Source organism: Choristoneura fumiferana, chromosome 5, assembly GCF_025370935.1.
Source record: "Choristoneura fumiferana chromosome 5, NRCan_CFum_1, whole genome shotgun sequence".
Lineage (NCBI taxonomy): Eukaryota > Metazoa > Arthropoda > Insecta > Lepidoptera > Tortricidae > Choristoneura > Choristoneura fumiferana.
In genome coordinates this window covers 5,356,744-5,377,676 of record NC_133476.1, presented here as the reverse complement: position 1 = coordinate 5,377,676, position 20,933 = coordinate 5,356,744, and the positions used below count along the sequence as shown (strand labels likewise).

The 20,933-nt window shown below is 37.6% G+C and overlaps 2 protein-coding genes across 2 annotated transcripts; one reads left to right on the top strand and one right to left on the bottom strand.

Annotated features, from left to right (window-relative positions):
• Positions 1–372: 372 nt before the first annotated feature.
• LOC141427957 (uncharacterized) lies at positions 373–9,785 on the top strand. The gene is made up of 7 exons (XM_074087571.1): positions 373–1,256; positions 1,422–1,594; positions 3,270–3,468; positions 4,410–4,541; positions 5,193–5,373; positions 5,607–5,911; positions 6,511–9,785. The coding sequence occupies exons 1-7, from the start codon at positions 537–539 to the stop codon at positions 7,156–7,158; spliced, it is 2,358 nt and encodes a 785-aa protein (XP_073943672.1). The 5' UTR covers positions 373–536; the 3' UTR covers positions 7,159–9,785.
• Positions 8,738–19,069, bottom strand: LOC141427958 (small integral membrane protein 14). Its single transcript, XM_074087572.1, has 4 exons — positions 18,887–19,069; positions 18,546–18,619; positions 14,343–14,534; positions 8,738–11,094 (listed from the first exon to the last, which is right to left on the bottom strand). Exons 2-4 carry the CDS (start codon positions 18,615–18,617, stop codon positions 11,056–11,058), a joined length of 303 nt encoding a protein of 100 aa, XP_073943673.1. The 5' UTR covers positions 18,618–18,619; positions 18,887–19,069; the 3' UTR covers positions 8,738–11,055.
• Positions 19,070–20,933: the final 1,864 nt, after the last annotated feature.

Below are 20,933 nucleotides of genomic sequence, written 5' to 3'. Positions count from 1 at the left end.
AGTCGCCTCGTCAAACCGCTAACCGCAGCGTTAAGAACAAGATGGCTGCTTGCAGAAATGATCTTGATCTTGGAAGCTGATTTGAGATTTCTTATTATTAATTAACCCTCTTTAGTGGCAGTAGTACAAATAAAATAAGTTGAAGTGAATGAAAACAAAATAGCACTGTTTTCTTCAAAATTGAAGGTTTTTTTTTCCAGCGATGAAATAAAGCTCAACATTTTCAGCTTTGCCATTATATCACGTGACCATATTTGACGCTGGAAATGAGCGTCAAGCGGTTGCATGAGGCCGCACCTTTATGAGAACAGACTGACAGTTATTTGGATATGGCAACATTTCTGATTAGTTGTCATGCTGTTTGACTGACTCTGCACTGCATGCTTCATCTGCCTATTGTATTGTCTCTGTCTGTCTATTCTATTGGATTGGTCAAATCAAATTCTTTACGCGCTTCAGGATTTTGCCAATATTTTCATAATCCAACTTGAATAATTTATATTTTGTGGAAAGTTTAATGAATTGCAGTCGCTACAATGTCCAAAAGGAAGGCCGGAGTAAACGATATCATTTATGAATTGGACAATGATGATATCGAACTTAGTAGTGAAGATGAAGGTAAACAACCTAAAATTAATCGACAGGAGCCGAAACTTGACTCTGAAGCCACTCGCGAACAAACAATTGATGAACAAACTGCCTCAGAATGCACCAATGTTGACTGTTCCGATGATACAATCGTGATAGAAGCTTCACCTGTTAAAGCCAATAATGGAGGGAAAAGTAGTTCCAACGTAATTGAAAATAACGTCGAAGACGAACCACCAGTGAAAATTGAGGTCGATAATAACGACAAACAAAATACCGTTGGGTCAAAAATGACAATATTAGACGAGGACATTGTAGTAGATTCCCCTGCCTCAAATACAGACTTAGGTGTTGTTGGATGTGAAAACAGGACGCCTCTGTTCACAGTGCGCTTTAAGGACAAGAAAGTGGCTAAAGTTTACAAAGACAAAATAAAAGCTTTCATGTTAAAACTTATACGAATTCATGACGAAGAAGCTCTTGAGGGTTCTGAGAATGACACTGACTTGGAGCTGGATATTTGGCCAGAAGACTTGCAAGAAGCTGATATTGAACTGGCCCAGACTCCAAAGCCAGAACCACAGGAGCCAGAGGAGCAAGACAATATCTTCTTTATTGATACTGACCCATCAGCGCAAGAAGCTACTGACATACCCAGATATAGACAGGTAACTGAATATTTGCATGTCAATTTATGGGGTGCTGCATAACTAACTTTTTCATCTATTATTTATTTCGGTATGAACACACAGACTACATCCTGATTGAATAGAACATATACTTATATAGATATATGCTATATTTTTTTATAGTAGACTTTTTAATTGTTTCAGACTTCTACCTTAATATGTAATTCTCCTGTGAAAGAGGCCACCACCTCTCCTACCGTGTTCCGCCGAGGTCCCACCTGTTTCAACTGTGATGGAGCTCACTCTTTGAGAGACTGCACTCTGCCTCGAGACCATAATAGGATTGCTGATAAACGGAAAATGATGGTGAAAGTTGGGTGAGTTGCAGATCTACCCTCTTATTTATTTACATTTTACACTTGAAAAAAAAAACGTGTTTTATTTTGTTTATGTATAGGAGATTACAGTCAAAACTGTTTATAGCAACATCAGTTATAACGACATATCAGATATAACAACAAAAAAAAAAATCTCAACAATCTTATATACCAAAGTAACACTGGTTATAAGGACCAAATATTGCTGTCCCTTCAATGTTAAACAGTTTTGACTGTATATTCTAATTTGTTATAAAAATAAATGATTCTGTTTTTTTAAGACATTTAGGGGCTGTTTCACCATCCATTGATTAGCGTTAACGGTTAAATGTGATGCCGTCTCCGTCCATTTAAACAAAACAAATAAGAGACGGCATCACACCTAACCGCCAGTTAACACTAATCAATGGATGGTGAAACAGCCCCTTAATTATAATGCCATGCCATCTAGCATTGTTATGAAAGATGCGCCGAATATTTGTTTGGTATTCAGTATTCATGTTTTTAATGCAACGTCAATGAAAACCATGATAATTTTCAGGAATTCCCACGGGTATTTTGTAAAATGCCAGAAATCAATTAAACCGCTGTATCTAATGATTTACACAAGCGAAGTGATCAATATTTAAACTAAATAACTTGCATTATTGCTTGCACCTTTGGGGGTATGCTTTCTGGCTTGCATGCTTGCTTGCTTGCTTGCTTGCGTGCTTGCTTGCATGATTGCTTGCGTGCTTGCTTGCATGCTTGCTTGCATGCTTGCTTGCATTCTGGCTTGCATGCATGCTTGTCTATATGCTTGTTTGCATGCTTGCTTGCGAGCTTGCTTAGACGCTTGCTTGCAGGCGTGCTTGCGAGCTTGCTTTGACGCTGGATTGCATGCGTGCTTGCATGCTTGCCTACATGTTCACTTGCATGCTTGCTTGCATGCTTCCTTCTTTGAAATGTTTATGGTTCACTTGAGCGAAGCATGCTCACTTGCAAGCTTGCTTAGATGTTTGCTTGCTTGCTTCTTTGAAGCTGTTTTTGGTTCACGCGAGCGAAGCTGCGGGTAAAAGCTAGTAAATAAATATACAAGAATTAAGATTCGTTTTTGGAGTCTTTTTGTATTTTTTATTTCAACTCCAAATTTTGTTACTTTTACAGTCATCCCGTAGTATCGCTAGTAGTAGTAGTGGTAGTGTCGCTGCTTAAGTGACTAAATAAGGAACAAAAAAGCCGAGATATGTGGTGCATAGGAAAAATTCGTGTCTGTACTCCTGTCCAGTGGTAGTGTAGGGGTATGCACGCAGCACGGAATGCTGAGGACCTGGGTTCGGTTCCCATTGCTGGTCTCTTTTTCTGGTTTTTCTGTGCATCTATATTTCAGTTTGTATTTTCGATATACAAGAATTGCTTTTTTGAATGTATTAATTGTAGATAGATGTATAAATAAATTCCTGAATCAAGGCGAAATTAAAATTTTGTAATGGTGAAACTATTTTTTTCCGCAATATGCATTGGGACTGCTGGGAACTACGGCCCCAGCGCTCTCATTCTGAGTGGAGGCCTATACTCCGAAAGTGGGATGATGATGATGAAACTATTTTTATGACATGTGACAATGCACAAGTGTTACTATGTACCAACTCTATCATAGAATTAATTTTAAACAAATGAATATTTTTATTTTCAGACGGTATCATGTGGAAGATGACCAGAAATATGGCCACCTGGTCCCAGGCAGGATATCTGGCAACCTCAGGCATGCGCTTGGGCTCAAGAGGAATGAATTACCGCTGTATATTTACCGCATGCGGATGTTGGGGTATCCGCCTGGCTGGCTGGAGGAGGCTAGGATATCACACTCCGGGATCACCATGTTTGATAGCAGTGTAATTGGATTTTTAGTCTTATTGATTAATAGATTGACTGATATTGTTTCACAGATTTTTTAAAATTAATTTGGATAAGTCCAAATCTTAATGTGTGTCATCTTAGTCTTATTTCTGGGTTAGATAGTTTTATTTCTATTAGATATTTAAGTGTTATTGTTATATTTACATCTGCAGTTATAATAACATGCATGACCATTACCGTTTTCTCATTAGTTGCTAAGTGTGTCCCTAACCTGGCCCTACTAGTAGCCCTGCTACGACATTCAAAATTCGTATAGTGCCGTCTCTCTCGCTTTTCTGTTACTGTACTATTAGCGTAAATAGAATGGCACTATATATACAAAGTTATCGCTAAAATATCGCTAATAAAATAAATAAATAATATAATATCGCTAGATGGCGTTAGTATTAGTTACGTTAAGTTTTTTTGACGTTACGGTCTTGGTTGCAATTGGTTGGATAATATAACTATATGAGCCAATTGCAATCAAGACCGTAACGTCAAAAAAAAACCTTACGATACTAACGCCATCTAGCGATATTTCGCCTGTCTAATCAATGCGTTCACAAAAATATCTATCTGTTGTCCTAAACCTAGGGTGGGCCATTGGGGTTATGATCCCCCTGGCCGAAGTCCCACGCGGCGCCCTTGGGTACTCACGGCTCCCCGTCGTCTGGGAGCCCCTGGATTAACCTCTTCACCGCCAGAGTTATCCAGTCGTGACAGCCAATGGAATGTCTCACAAGCCACGGTCATCTAATGACCAACAGTCAACTCGAAATTAATCCTTCTGCAATGCAATTATAAATCAAGTTTTTCGCTTGGTTTTTTGTGGCGTATAGAGCACGTCACTTCGTTTGTTTTGTAGCGGTGAAGAGGTAAATGGAATTTCAGTGTTGACAACATTTTTGGTATCATAATTATTATTTATTCCTAGGGAAGTGCAATACGGGACCCAGAAGAGGAGGAAGGGGAGGTGAGCGAGCCTGGCTCCAAGGACAAGTTTGATATTAAGAAGATACTCGACTTCCCTGGGTTCAATGTGCCCGCTAGCTCGCGATACAGAGAGGTATTGTTTCGAACAATGATTCAGGTTGACTTTACCTAAAAAGTCTCATATGGGTGAAGACCAAAAAGTTGCACACCGTTTAATCATACATTTCTATGGATAATTTTCGTGTTAAAATAAGTTAATGGAAATTATAACTACCTGCTAACGCAGCTTTAACGGTATGCAACTTTTTAGTCTTCACCCATATAAAAAAATTGTGACTCGTGTCGTGTCACGATAAATTTGTGACCACAATAGAAAAATTACATGCAATTTTGAGTTACTATAAATTCGTTTTTTTTTGCATTAGAAAGAAGTCAAGCGATCTAAAAACATTTTTAAAAATAAGTCAGAAAATATGTAACAATTAGCAAGTACCATTTACATGATCATTTACATGCTTTTGAAATCATAAGTAATAGTTACTGTTTTTTTAAAAACGTTTTTCAATAAAAAGACTCAAGATTTTTTACCCTTTTCCTAATGCTAAAAAAACGAAGTATGAGATGGAGTTATAAAAAATATGATATAGGATACAAACTTCTGTAGGTTAAAAAGGACGACTCAATTATGGCTTTAATTGACAACTGATTTTATGCATGTGCAGGATAACCTGGCTTTTTTTCCTTATGAATGAAACCCTTAGATTATGCCTTTTTTTAATTTCAGGAAGCTCACATACTAGGCCTGCCTCCATTGTCAGAGCAGGACAGCAAGATAGCCATGCTGCAGATGCTGGTGCCTAACGCAATGAAGGCGTACAAGCGAAAGAAGCTCACTTTCTTCCCTTCAGCCGGGAAAGTGACTAATCAGGATGGGCAGGCTGAGATGGAGTTAGACAGTGGCGATGGTACAGTTTAGACTCTCAACTATATTAAAATAGGAATCATATTTTAGAGTCTAGTTGCATAATATCTGATCGTATTTCATATTAAGTTTTTATCGTCTTCCGCTGCCTTGCAGGCGATGATTGAGTGTTTAAAAGCCAGGCTTTTTTTCTTAAATCGACCGAAAATCGGTCACCTATTTAATTACTGTTATTTTATATTAATAGTAACCCGAACTTTGTTTATTAATTTACAGAAATAGTAGAGTTCCCATCAGTACCGCCACTGCCAGACGACGTGCCCCCACCACCGCCGCCTCCTCCTGAAACACCCCCACCCCCTCCAAAATCACCGCCACCCCCAAATCCACCACCCCCTCCTAAATCAACTCCTTCACATATGAAATCCCCAGGAATACCTCAATCTGACAACCCTGATACAGTTAAGAAAGACGAATCTGACAATGCTGAAGATGATTTAAAAATAGTAAAAGTGACTGAACTGAAAGATATACCACTGCCTGAGGATACTTCACATATCACTATTGAAGATGATGAAATTGTAAGTAAATATTTTTTTCTTTTCTTTCTAAATTGTTTTTACCGGGATCCTGGCTTTTTGCCGATAATATTTTCCCTAAATGATTTATTTCCCAACTGTTTCAATGGACGTTTTTTTTCTGAAACTTAACTATTCAGAATATATTTCAGGACTAGACTGTACAACCCTATAAGTTAGGTTAGGTTAGTTTTATAAATATTCTGAATACTTGTAGTTTAAAAACAATCATATGTCCACAATATGAAACATTTCGTCACTACGTCACTACTTTGAAAAAATCTCAAATCAATATGTCAACAAAATTGAACCTTGACCCAATGGTCATATAAAGTGCACTCAGAAAAGTTATCCATTTTGAGATACGAGTTTTTTTTAAGTAGGGACGATTTGGTAAATCAATCATTTAGGAAAAATATTTCCGACGAAAAACTTGTGAAACGTTCAATCTAACTTTTACAAGCGGTCACTGTTTCATCGAAATATAATTTTATGTTTGCTTATACACAAGTAAAGCTTGTAAATACAAAATGACAGTTTCATTTCACTTAGTCAAATTAATACCATGTTCCATCATTTTGTTAATTGCATTTTGATTACAGAATAAGTCTGAACTAACACTCGAACGTAGCGTACGAGGTAGTCCGTCTTTAGACGACTTAGAGGAGAAAAAGCGGCTTTTGCTCAATGCTCTAGAGAGCGATGTAACGTTACCCAACTCACCGAACGTATCCATAGCAGGGAATATCAGTGAGAAGGAAATAGAGATAAGTGACGATGCTCAAAGCGATGCTGTAAGTCGAGATACTAAAATGGAATCCGACATTGAAGTCGTAACTGACTCTGAAGCTAAAGAAGACGAAGCAGTTAAAACCGATGATGATGTGGTTATGTCTGATGATGCAAACACTAAAGATGTCGAGTCTGATGACCCTACGCCAATTGAAAAAGATGATACAAATGAGTCTAACAAAGACGTAGAAAGTTCAAGTAGAAGAAATTCACAAGCAAATGGTAACAGAACGCCTACCACAGAAGCCAAGAGGATAGTCAAGACAACTTTGTACGGAACGCCTGTCATGAATATAGCTAGCCCTTACGTCAAGTTACCGAGTGACGATAAGTTCGCGAAGGACATTTGTGACGTCATAAACTTCGAGAACCTACCCAACTCGACCGGCAAGTACAAGAAAATATGTAGTCTGTTGAAAAAAGTTAAAAGCGAAGTTGACAGGATACAAGACTCGTGATTGGAGGCGACCGCCTCACTGGCGGCGAGTGTTCATAAAGTACATAGTAGGTTATAGCATATACTGGTAAGAAAAATATAGTCAGTCCGACCTTACTTAGGTTGTAGACAAGACTATAGCAGGGGAGCCCATAAGGCTAAATGGGGATTTGCTCGAAGGTCTGGCTGGGGGCCTAGATTTCGAAGATTAGATGGAATAAAGAAAGGTTATGTTGTGTACTCACGTTTATCGGTGGGAGGAGCGTCTGAAACGCAGTCTGCATTCGTACTCGACTCAGGCATGCGTGATTGATGATGATGAATACATGATGGACTCCCCTTCACATAGAAGACTTCGATTTGGTAGTGACACTCAACACGGTGCAAGGTATCCCATATGTTAATTTACCGCGCTTAAAGTTACATATTCAGTAAAACCATAGTAAAAGAGGAGAAGTATTTAAACTCCGATCCTTTAGGAGGCTTAACTGCCTACTCCGGCGCGGACGCTTAGGGTTGTCGATGTCTATTTTAGATTAATTATCTACCGGCAAATAATTTTAGTAAGGAAGTTAACTTAAAATTGTCTTATGTCTGTGTCTAGACAAACAAGATTCTATGCCGCTATATTATTATTATTATACTAAAATTAAAAATATTTGCCGGAGTGGTGATGGCGACTATAATACTACTCATGTTTACCTACACATAACTATATTGTTTATAGGTAGTAGGTAGGTATATATTTTTTTTTCATGTGTCCCTGCACGAAAGTATTACACTACACTAATTTACAACTATACCTAATACAAAAAAATACGTAAGTATGAGTACGCGAACGTAAAAGATGATCAAGCGCGAGACGAACGCGCTAAAGTCAAAACGTACGGCACCGACGGCAGCCCAGCCTTGAGTACAGAAAACTTAATCCTCCTTAAATTATCAGTGTGTGCGTGCGGCGAGTGCGTGCGTACCGGCGCCAACCGGCGCGCACACAGTAAAGCCGCGCGATGTATTTTTGTTTGTAGTGAACTTACTTCTCCTCTTTTACTGTGGTAAAACGAATGATTATTTATATAGTCAATCCGTGACTTGAGAAAATCCCCAAATCTCCTTTTAGGCTCCCCTTTAAATTTTGTCTTTTGCAACCCAAATAGTAATTATTGCTTACAATAATTTGAAGGCTGGAAATCGTGGACATCGATTTCGAATTCGTAGCTCTAAATTGATTTATTTTTCTAATTAACAATTTTGGTGATACCAGATGAAATTTTAGATTAAAATCTCTTTTACAACTTAAGTAAGTTAAAAAGTGGGTATGTTAGTTTGAATCGACTAATCTAAAACTAGAGGCAGTGCAAAACAATTGCCCTTGTATATTTCTAGTCAGGCTTTATAGGTACCGCATCAAGAGTTAAGATAACGGCAAAGGCTATTTCTCATTGAAGTCGTGAAGATAAGAGCCAAGACAAGTGTCGTCAGCTCGTGAGACCTTTACTCAAACAGTAATGGTGCAATGCAAAGCTTGGCGTAATCGGGGTCCCTAAATTTAGTTTTATCCGAATGGGAAACTTAGAAGCTTAGACCAGACTAAAAAAATATAGATATATCCTATAAATGAAGCCCACAGGTAGGTATAGCGCTGTTCACGTTTCAACATTTTTTTTCAGGGTGTAATTCATCGGCTCGATTGATAGTAATTTTCTTATTTCCTATGTTTGCTACCGACTTAATGACAAGACTAAGTAAGCTCTAGTAAGTCTAGTAACTAGAGTCTAGTTAGTGCTCTATTAACGTTACCGCCAGTTAGCCGTGCCGTGGCTATAAAACTTTAATTACGTCACTGAAACGTCCATGAAAACAAAATACCGTCGTTTCCTAGACAGCTTTATGGACACCCTAACATCAACACAGCAAAGTCGCCTAACTCCCTAAAAATTTGTAATTATCATAAATTATAATGCGTGTTCGCTATAAAAGATATAGCTCAAAAGCGTTTTATATGCATCGAAACAAATAAATGGTGCCGCTCTTTTCTAGACGGGCAGATTACTATTGAAGCCTGAAAAATGCAGTACATAATAAAAAGCTCCTGTTTAAAAAACTGTAACTTTGTTGATATTACTTTTCATTGTAACTTAATTTTAATGTAAATACCAAATTTCAAGTAAATCCGACCACTTGAATTGACACATCGATAGACTCTGGGACAAATGGATGGATGACTAAATAAAAGCTTATAAAGGAAGGAAACGATATAAATTTACGTGTATAACGTTAGGAGCATAAAATTTATTGTACCTCATACGAGTTGGTATAAGTAAATCACGATAAGAAATGATTAGGAGGGATTTGCGTGATTTAGATAAGCAGGACTCCGCAAACCGGTGATGTCGCCCAAGTTTCGTAGACCCTTAGGATTTTCATATCCTGATTTAGCTTTCTAAAAAAACAATATGACGAGTTAATTCTAAAAATTCGAAGTATTTTTATACCGTTTACGACACCAAATAAGTCCGTTTATCAACTATAATTTTTGAATTACTTAACTACAACTTTAAATGCATTTAAAATGAAGTTTTATTCGGTTTTGATGTTCAACTTGATTAGTTGTACGTGTAAATAAAGAGTAATTTTTTTATAGATTTATTTTTAGTTTCATTTAGTGTCTACACTGTCCGTAGAAAGTGGACTTAACAGAAATGTTCACGTTCCGATGACGCACTTTGGGTAATAAAAAATATTTCATGCAGTCGAACGTGCGTTAAATCAACTATTTGGCGTCATCATAATTATAATATAAGGAAACAAACAAGGAACCGACAGCGTATGTTCATAAAATGTATGTAAATGGCAAATGAAACAGTTTCATTGTCACAGTCGTTTTTATTTGTTTTTTTCATAATATCAATAAAAATCTCCATTGGTGTCTTGACATTATTAAAATTAGTGAATAAACCCCGCCCCACAAAACAATGAAACTAATACTAATAAAATATTAATTAATTATGCATAATTAAAATAACATAGTGCTTTTCTTTCGAATTAAATTTGATTAAATATTATCTGAATACAGATACAATCACTTAAATATTTTTAAACATACATAGATCATTTTATGCCTTACACATCTACTTACAAGTCAGACCTGAATAAAATTTACAACGTCTGTTATTTTATAGACAATTGCACTTCATCTTTGTGACGAGACGAACAATTTATGACCTAAAAAGTTTGAGATTGAAACCAATACGAACATCGAAGTGTCGTTGAGAAAGCCTCCGCGAAACTTTCTGGCAAGTTCTAACATTTACTAATGCAGCGTAGTCTATAGTAGACAGTTACCAATCAATCCAGTATGTCAAAAATTAAGATCTACTCTTGGTGGCGGCTCGTAAATATTCTAAATTTTCTTGCAACATTGAGAACCTTTTTGAGTGGTGTTCTGAACATTTAACACCTGGACGTTTCAGTATTTATAATTTCGTGTCTACACTGCTATGCAAATAATTTAACAACGAGTGTAAGTATTGCATGCAAAACTATTGCGCAGCCACTGCCGCAAACTGCATTTTGCATTCGAAAATAATGGAAGATCACAATAGAAAATATTTGCGTAAAAGCATGAAATTCTAACATAAATACCTATCATGGAATGAAACAGTTGTAAGTTTTTTTTGTAAAACTCAAAGCCTTACCATTGCATTGAAAATTAACTTCCTAAACAGATATTAATTGGCGTTTTATCGATCCATTTATTGGTCGAGTGGCGCCATCTTTTGTAAATCAAGTTAAAAGTTAAAAAACTTTGATACATATACACAGGGGTTTGCTTTGTGTTATTTATTTCTGTTGCCTCGACCCTTTAGGAAAAAGATTTGCAGCTTTGTAGCTTTGTGTCTGAAGGCAGAATCCAGAACTAAATTCTAGGCGGAGTTGGAGGAGCTCCATCGTGATCCTAGAACAAAAGAAACAAAATTTAGGGTGAAGCCAGACGAGCGTAATTTTTTGAGTCGTGAGCCGCGTATTTTCGGTCGCATTCGGTTTTATTCAAAAGTCTAGTTTGTGCCACACCACACGGCGACTGAAAATGAATTGATTCATTTTGAGTCGCCTTGTGGCACAAACTAGGCTTTTGTATAAAACCGAATGTAGCAGAAATTACGCGACCGAAAATACACGGGTCACGACAAAAAATTACGCTCGTCTGGCTTCACCCTTAAGGTGACTTATATCCTGCTATTCCTACTTAATATTATAAATGAGGGTGTGTGCGTGCGTTTCTTACTCTTTCAGGCTTAAATGGCTAGAAGGATTTGGATAAAATAAATTCAGACTTGTGCCCGTATTGCCCAACGCTTTGGCGCTCGGGCTTGTTTGTATTCACCGTCTCTTTTAACACTCATCCTATACCGTGTGACAGAAAGAAGTGGTAAAATGAGTTGCACAATAAGGCCTTTGGTTACGTGTGCGAAGCCCAGTGGTAAAGGCTAGTTAGTACAGAATAAACCTGAAATATACTGAGCGGCAAAAAATCTGGCCCTCAAATGTATGCAATAATAGGTAATTTTGTATGGAGAGTGGGCCAAATTTAGTTTACGCGTCTGGTTATTATTGCTCATATATTAATGCTCAAATTCAAAATACGTCATCATATGTACATTCATATCCACAGCCTTTTGGCAGTGGCCCAGCTTAACGACCGAGATTAGAGAAGTGGAGGGTATTTTGCGCCCACACATTTGTGTCTAGAAATAAACCGAAAATGTGTGCAAAATACCCTCCACTTCTGTTACGCAGATACGCAGCTGTTTTTGTCTAAATTCAATGTCCTAATGACCTAAGGAAAGGTGTCGTCAGAAGGAAGTAATTATAATGATTGCGTGCGAGTAAATATATTAGGTATTCCTTGGCATTGGCAGTACTGGTTTCACGTAACATATTTATTACGTATACAGCACAGCTGCTGTAGTTCTCTATTCTATGTAAATAAGTATAAGTAGCCATGAATGCTGTGGACAGCTATATAACAATTGTCGCGGCAAGAGCGTAAATAGCCTTATCACTGGATTTTTTTTTCAAAGGGAATGCTGTTTGTGCCTTTAACGTATAAAGAATTGATTGATTTAAGTGCGTTTGCGTGTGGCAGTGCGACCCGTACACTTAAACTAGTTTGCTAATGATGTCGTTCGGAAGTCGAAACAAGAGATTGATTTTCTTTTTCTTTCTTATTTGAATCTTCAGGAAACCGAAGAAAACCGACCAGTCCCGAGCGAATTAACATTCTGATTGTACAGTCAAGGGCAAAGATATCGACACGGCCAAAGTTACAAAAATATGTATACACGACACGACTTTATGCACTTAACATTAAGGCCGTGTATACATATTTTTGCAACTTTGGCCGTGTCGATATCTTTGCTCTTGACTGTACTGTAAGTGGACCCGAATGAACGACAATGTACGATCTGATAATACGTGTTCTTATGCTAAAATCAATGATTTCTCTGAACTGAATTGAACGTTTTCTGTATTAATTGCGCAGCCCAGACGTTCGCTGCTTGGTACCTGGCAGCGCACGAAATGAACAGTGAAATCCTATCTAATTTAAGGCAACATTATAAACACGAAAGTTTATGATTTAGGATGGCTAGATGGATTATGATGAAGTGCCCTGACTTGACACAGTGACGATACCTATTTTTTTTAGCGAATTACTAATTTTCCAGTATCAGTACCTCTTCCGTGTTTAGAGCAGCGGCCCCCAAAATCAGAATCGCCATGATGTTGTCCAACCTCGTATAGGAGAGGAAGTGGAAGAAGAGAAGAGACTAATTTTTCGCGAACGAAAACTCAAGCATAAGCATTAGCTACCCACTTCCCACTAATATTATAAATGTGAAAGTTTGTAAGTCTGTTTGTATGTTTGTTACTTCATCTCGTCTAAACCGCTGAATCGATTTATATGAAATTCGGTATAGGTACAGATAGTTTGCGTACCGGGGAAGGGCTTGGATAGTTTTTATCCCGGAAAAGTGCAGTTCCCGCGGGATAGCGAAAATCGAATTCTACGCGGACGGAGTCACGAGTTACGGCTAGTACTTTAATAAATGGTTGAGCGCGTGAACAACAATTTTTATACTTATACATTGACTCATCAGCTTGATCAAAATAATTAAAATCTGGACGTCGGGGTTAAGTTAAAACAATCAATATTAGCATTATTACGTTGGTATAAATTAGATGTAACTGCGTACCTGTTATGTATGATAATTAAATTTAAATACATGCAATACAAATAATTCAGTCATTCGCGTTTCCATCGACAGTTTTCCTATTAGTAAAAAAAGTATTTTCATCGTTAAAAATTAAAGCAAAAAACACGTGGTCGAAAAAAAAACTAATATTTTCACCGATCGTAATAGTTACTATCATTGGAAGAGGTACGCACGCATACCTTTGTCCTCCTCAGTATACACGTGTAGAACTGCGATACTCAACAATTACAACAATTTCGTTGATAAGACTGAACTTTTGCATGTGTATAAAAAAAATATACCAGCGCAGCAGCAAAGCGCGTAGAATGAACCACATTTAAGGATAAAATACATTCCTGTTAGTATTGAGTCATGTGATGTAAGTTAGTCATTTCGAGCCTGAACCTCTATCCCTACAGCTATATGATGTGACAACAACAAAAACGGAACATTATGTGTGATAGTACCTGATAACAACAGTAGTATGACTGAGGGTTCGGTTTCGAATTCACTGTAATCATTATTGACGTCACATCACTTACCTAAATGCATGGCCATATCTTACCGATATTATAACCACAGTTTATGAGGATGGATGGACGAACGAAAGTTTGTTACTCTTTCAGAAAAAGAAAACTATTGAACGGATTTGCATAAAATTTCGCACACGGACAGTTTATTTTAACCTGGAATAACACAGGCAGAATAATTTGTATCCCAGGAAAACTTCTTAGTTTTCGCAGACATGGTCGATGTTTAAAAAGTTCACCATATTTAGGATGAAAGTGAATTTTCATTCTTGAATTTGTGAAATTGAGTGGTAAGTACATGAGTATAAGTTCACACGTATCGGCTTGCGGAAGGCAAGGAATTCAGCAAATTCCATAATAGGTAGGTATGCACGTCTTCAAAAAACTCAACTTAGCCAATTCTAGCAAAGAAATTAAACCTGCGAGTTGCGCTCCGGTTTAGCTGCATCTTGTATCTGTTGGCGGCGCGGACGCATCATGTACATGGCCACGGCGAGGGCCATCATCAGGAACATCACCAGGAAGCTGTTCCCGGCGGACTCGGCCCGCGGCAGCCCCGGCAGCTCGTCCACGCATTCCGTGTCCGTGCAGTACGATTGCCCGTGCCGCAGCTGGAAAAAAAAGAAAATGACGTTACCTTAAAATACAATGTCGGCCTTTCCACTGCGAACGAAGATGACTCTGTACCTTAACTGAGGGCCTACGCTAACTGGCGAGGTAATTGTAAAATCCGTTGCATGCCGTTAGCGCTGCTCATACAACTTTCCAATAGGCGTCCACCGCTCCGTGAAAACCGCGTCAGCTAGCGTAGCTGGCCTCAGAAGCGCGAGAACAGGTTGATTAATCACAGGGCAGAGATGGTGAAATTTTATTGGTAGATGTCACATTTTATGAAAACAATAATAATCTGGCTATGACATGTGGTCAGATTCCGGACTCAATGATTGATTGGACGTAAATAAAGCTAACAATGGAGTACCTACACACATTCGATTATTTATTATTGATGTGCCCGCATTTTTTTGTTGCGTGCCACAGCTAGTTCACCATCCCTGTCATACTCATACTTGCCGTCCCTGGCTTGCACGTGTAGTGTTCTCGCTTGTCTGAAGGGCTTTTAAGGGCCGGCAATGCATCCGTAATAATCCTCAGCTTATGTTATGTTATGTGACCCGCCTACTCATTTGCCCCTTATTTTATAAAAAAAAAGGCTTTTCTGACAGACTCTGAAACTGTCTGTCTCTGACTGTCCGAGTCCAGCAGAAAAGCATTTTTTTTGTGTAAGAAAACAACAAAAATCTCTAACATGTTCAAGTGTATGTCTCAATTACTACGGGCCATTTTCAGAGCCTCTCTCTCATCAATGGCGTGGCCTGAAAATTTTCGATAGACCACTCGGAGCCAAAAAAGACTACCTTAAAGTAGCAAGGGGCAAAATGAAAGTTGTTAGAGTGTGCTGAAAATTTAGACAACCTGGCATGACAGTGTCACGCCACTATCTGGTCTCTCATAGTAATTGACACTAATTAACGCAACACTAATCATTTGATACGTAAGTTGCGACAAAAATTCGCAGTAGTTAGTATAATATATAGGATAAGTAAAAAAAAAATTAGGAAAGTAAAAAAAAACCGACAGTCTTTAAAAACATTAAGGGGCTGTTTCACCATCCATTGATTAATGTTAACTGACGGTTAAATGTGATGCCGTCTCTATTTGTTTTGTTCGAATAGACGTAGACGGCATCAGATTTAACCGTCAGTTAACACTAATCAATGGATGGTGAAACAGCGCCTAAATAAAAACTTAAAAGAAAAAAACAAGTGTAGTAATGTGGAAACAGTCAGGACCCATTCAAAATCGTGACCAGCTCAATGTCTTTGTGTTTAGCAAATAAACTTTTCACCCCTCTTCTTCCTGACGAGAGGGAGCAAAGTGCAAATTTTCTGTTCAAGGCTTTTCTAAGTGTTTTATTGCAAATGCCATTTTTTGAAGTTGATAATTGTAAAATCACGCCATTTTCTATGCTGGTTGTTTTTTAATAATATTTAGTTTTTTTTTTCAAGTTTCTTAATGCTCGGAGTGAAAAGTTGTATGAGCCACTTGGGAGCAAAATTATTTTCACCTTGGGCGTTAACACTTGAACCCCTCATTACGCTCAGGATTCTACTTTAGAATCCCTCGCTATGCTCAGGATTTTATTGCAGAATTCTGGATTCAATGTACACCCTCGCTGTAAATACACCATTTTGCTCCCTTGTGACACAAATAACTATTAATGTTCAGACTACTTATTTTAAGCATAGTAAAACTATAACATACATATTATAACTTCAGCATGATTCAATTTGCAATAACTGCTTTAGGAAGGAAACAACTCAACTTATATAACAAACATTTCATCCACCACACTCATAATTGCAAGCCAGAAGCTATTGGTTTAGCTGGTGATAAGGCTTGTTTAATTTTAACCTTTGTTAGAGTATGGCTGTGACCAATTGTGAACTCTTACACTGGCATAATGTAGCTAGTAAATAATGTTTCTTAACATTGTGCTTCCATTCTAAGGGATTTTCCGATAGTTGTACCTATATGACTTCCCGCTTCACTATTGTGGAAGAATAAAAATTAGCTAGCACTGTGTTGTATGGAAGTTCTAAAAAACTTTTTTTAGGAGCACCTCTGCGATGCTGTCTGTCAGTCAGTCATATTATTCTTATTTATGTGTAAGACAGGTTAAACACAAACCAGTTTCAATTCATTATAATTATGATGGTAGTTAGATTATGTAACTATGTGCATGGGAAATATTTAAATACTTAAATAATACACGGTCAAAAACCTTGGATTGCTTTTTTTTAACCCCCTACGCAAAAAGAGGGGTGTTATAAGTTTGACTGCTATATGTGTCTGTCTGTAGCTCTGTAGCTCTTAAATGGGTGGACCAATTTGAATGCGGTTTTTTTTATAATTTGAAACAAGGTTTTCTAGCGATGGTCCTTGGACATGTTTCATCAAAATCGGTTTAGCCATTTTTGAGATATTGAAGTGACAAAGTCGGGGGTTTTCCAACTTTCTGTTGGTTAGGTTATTAGTCAATAGTACAATGATTGTATTACATCTAAGCCTTTTGAGGTCATAGTTTGTGTTTCATTAATATATTATTATTATTATTATTAATATTCAATACAACTGTAGTCAGTCAGTTTGTGGTTATCAGTCTGAACTCAATGATTGTGTTTAGTTCCACTTTTTAGGTATTATAAGTACAATCCATACTAATATTATAAATGCGAAAGTGTGTTTGTATGTTTGTGTGTTTGTCCGTCTTTCACGCCGTAATGGAGCGACGGATCGACGTGAATTTTGGCATAGAGATAGTTTATGGGCCCGAGAGTGACATAGGCTACTTTTTATCCCGGAAAAATGCACAGTTCCCGAGGGAACAGCGCGCGATAACCGAATACCACGCGGGCGGACCCGCAGGCAAAAGCTAGTAATAGATAAAATATAAAATTTAAAGTAATGTCTACACATTAATTGACAACAACAGTGGCTTTCAGGGAAACACTATGTTACTGGTTAAAGAGTAGAACTGTTTATAGGTACTTCAGTTTATTGAACAATAGAAACCAGATATACCTATGAAAAACAGTCTTGACCTCTATTTTTACAGAAAAACAGTTATACAAATAAATAAGATCAAGTTATTAAATTAGTAAGTATTAAAATATGATGTACATTCAGTGCCCTAACATAAGTATCCACTTTTCTATACAACTAGTATGAAAAAGTGGATACACATTTAGGAAGAAACTGACACATTTCGAAATATTCAAATTTCCATAATAAGCTTTGTATCAAACAAAATTTGTTTTATTTTTAAAATGAGAATTGTGTAAGTTTCATTTGAAACATGTAGGGAACTGACCATACTAAATAGTGATTTATTGCTATGGTCTCATGTAGGGTTTGCCAAGTCTTAAAACTAACATGCAGACAGACCCTAAATAGTAAAATAAGACTATCATAAAAATAAAAGGTTGCAATTAAAGAGTAACTCAGGGATGGGGAAACTGTGGCCTGCGGGCCATCTCCGGCCCGCAACCATGAAACAAAACTCAAAGAAGATTTAGTATTGTTACAAAATTTCATTCTCACTGACCATGGCAAAATTAGTGTTTCAGGAAATACATATCAATATTTTTGTTTCAGTAAATAACAGCAAAAACTTGGCCCGCCATATATTTCATTAGTATATATTGGCACACAAAGGAAAAAGTTTCCCCATCCCTGGTCTAGCTAAAGCCATACTCCTGGCAATGCTAGTTTCATAGTGTACCAATAATAAAATTCAGTGTTAAAGAATAATATTTTTTTTCCCTCGTTTCTATGACTAAAATAAAACTGAAGTATATGTAGGAGTTAAGAAGTAACAAAATATGATATACATTGACACTACCTTTAATTAATAATAGTTGAATTTAACAAGTGGAAGATTTTGCAAAATTTTTGTTTACACGAGTCTGTTGATTATGTAGGCCGTAAAGTGGCACTTATCTGTAATTGTAGTGGCGTATCGTTTCACCATTACAGGCACAAGGCCACTAGATAATACTCACCAGAGAGATCAGCCGCCGCATCGCCAGCTCGTGGTTCCAGATACATTCGCACGGGTCCATTTCGTCACCCATTTCTGCATAAAAGGACACGCTAAAATATTTTCAAGAGAAAGGCGTACAATTGCAATGTAGGGATAGTTAGATTCTCAATCAAAACGCTTAAAAAACAATGCAACAACGTTATTCGCGATTAGAAGGATCCCCAATCGTCGAGCGAGTTGATTACATGAACAGCTTTTGCAAGATTATCAATGTTTTGTTTTTATTTACAAATATTGTTCTAAAATTCTGTGCTCAGCTGTCACGGTGGTGGGTAATATTAAGTGAAAGTGAAGACTTACGTTGATACTTTATTGCTGAAGGTAAAACAACAACAAAACAATTGGGAATTGAATGCTATTTATGCGAGTGATCAGTCGTCACCGTCTTGTGCAAAACAAAAAGGAAAATTCAATTATAGTCAAAAGATGGTGACGACTCGCGACGTCATTTTTTCAATAGGATGTCTGGGTGTTTTCCAATTGGCTAATCGTTGACTGACGGGTTTTAGAGAGGGGATTGGATTGACAGTTCAGTGGCCAGTTCGAGTAGACTTCGTGAGCCTGATTTACAAGTGCTCGATACTTAGCAATCGATAAAACGAAAAGAAAAAATCGGTTGAGCTTTCGCTGGAAATGCTGGAATGAGGGCTATCGCGTATGAGTTCGCCACTAGGGGCGCTAGTGTAGCGTGAGGTCTCCGAAATGTCAAATCTTATAGTTTTTGGGTGAGCTACGCGGGTTTATTTGTAATTAGAATAGAATAATTTTGTGAATACCTGAAATTAATTATTAATAATAATTTAATATTTAATAATTAATTATGGCAATTATGCGTGTTTTGAGACAGTTTTGTTTTTTGGAAACTTTTGTCCTCCCTTTTTAGGGTTCCGGAGCCAAAATGGCAAAAACGGAACCCTTATAGTTTCGCCATGTCTGTCTGTCTGTCTGTCTGTCTGTCTGTCTGTCTGTCCGCGGCTTTGCTCAGGGACTATCAATGCTAGAAAGCTGTAATTATGCACGGATATATAGATAAACTATGCCAAAATGGAACAATGAAAGGATTAAAAAAAATTTTTTTTAGGGTAGACGTAAAGCGGGGGTGACTTTTTTTTTCTCATGCAACCCTATAGTGTGGGGTATCGTTGGATAGGTTAAAACAATTAGGGGTTTGCTAAGACGATTTTTCGATTCAGTAATGTGTATGCGAAATATTCAACTTTAAAGTGTAAATTTTCATTAAAATCGAGCGTCCCCCCCCCTCTAAAATCTAAAATGGTGGGTGGAAAAATTAAAAAAAAATCAGGATGGTAATTTATTGAATCAGGCGTTACTTTGCGGAGGTCCATATCAATGAACTAAAATAATTTCCTTGCTCACCCGCGACCTTACGATAGCTAAGCTTATGCAAAATATGCGTGTTCATGCAGTTCCTCCACCTCCACACTGTAAGAACACACACAAATCACACAAACCCATCTATCACCACCACCACACTACACTGACGCGTTTCGAACTCAACCAGAGCTCATCTTCAGAGTGACACAACCGTACACCATGCTACCAGTTGTTAGACTAACGAACCACAACCACCGTTTTAACTTGTCACTGTAACTCCCCAAGTACCCACATACGTTTTATGAAACAAAACAAAACTACCCACAAAATATTAATAAATTTTTTAACCGTCCTTCAAAACTACCTTGATTTTTATTTATTTACTGTCAAGGCATGTTTTATTAACTACCATTGCTGAAATTAGATCCATTGTGGGTAGTTTTGTTTTGTTTCATAAAACGTATGTGGGTACTTGGGGAGTTACAGTGACAAGTTAAAACGGTGGTTGTGGTTCGTTAGTCTAACAACTGGTAGCATGGTGTACGGTTGTGTCACTCTGAAGATGAGCTCTGGTTGAGTTCGAAACGCGTCAGTGTAGTGTGGTGGTGGTGATAGATGGGTTTGTGTGATTTGTGTGTGTTCTTACAGTGTGGAGGTGGAGGAACTGCATGAACACGCATATTTTGCATAAGCTTAGCTATCGTAAGGTCGCGGGTGAGCAAGGAAATTATTTTAGTTCATCAGGATGGTAATAAGTATATCAAACTTTCAAGGAAAACTATAGCGGCCAAGTTTGCTTGAGAATTATTAGTTAGTAGTTTATGAGTAAATAGCAGCCTAAGGTATAAAATATACCTAAACTTGGAAGATTCCGTATAGAATACGAAATCCTTAGAAAAATATTACTTAATCGCGCAGGCAGGCGAGCCGTAGCGCCTGCAGGGCTACTACGAAACTCGAAAATCAAAGTTCGTATCGTACCGTCCCGCCGACACTTATATTATTTATTAAT

What these genes read in the sequence shown, in the direction of transcription:
- LOC141427957 (XM_074087571.1), top strand. Translation starts at nt 537, where the DNA reads ATGTCCAAAAGGAAGGCCGGAGTAAACGATATCATTTATGAATTGGAC. An exon ending in TCACCATGTTTGATAGCAGT is followed by an intron (nt 3,469 to 4,409) that starts GTAATTGGATTT and finishes ATTTATTCCTAG; the next exon opens with GGAAGTGCAATACGGGACCC. An exon ending in CTAGCTCGCGATACAGAGAG is followed by an intron (nt 4,542 to 5,192) that starts GTATTGTTTCGA and finishes TTTTAATTTCAG; the next exon opens with GAAGCTCACATACTAGGCCT.
- LOC141427958 (XM_074087572.1), bottom strand. Translation starts at nt 18,617, where the DNA reads ATGGGTGACGAAATGGACCCGTGCGAATGTATCTGGAACCACGAGCTG. An exon ending in TGCGGCGGCTGATCTCTCTG is followed by an intron (nt 14,535 to 18,545) that starts GTGAGTATTATC and finishes TTTTTTTTCCAG; the next exon opens with CTGCGGCACGGGCAATCGTA. An exon ending in AACCGGAGCGCAACTCGCAG is followed by an intron (nt 11,095 to 14,342) that starts GTTTAATTTCTT and finishes CTTTTGTTCTAG; the next exon opens with GATCACGATGGAGCTCCTCC.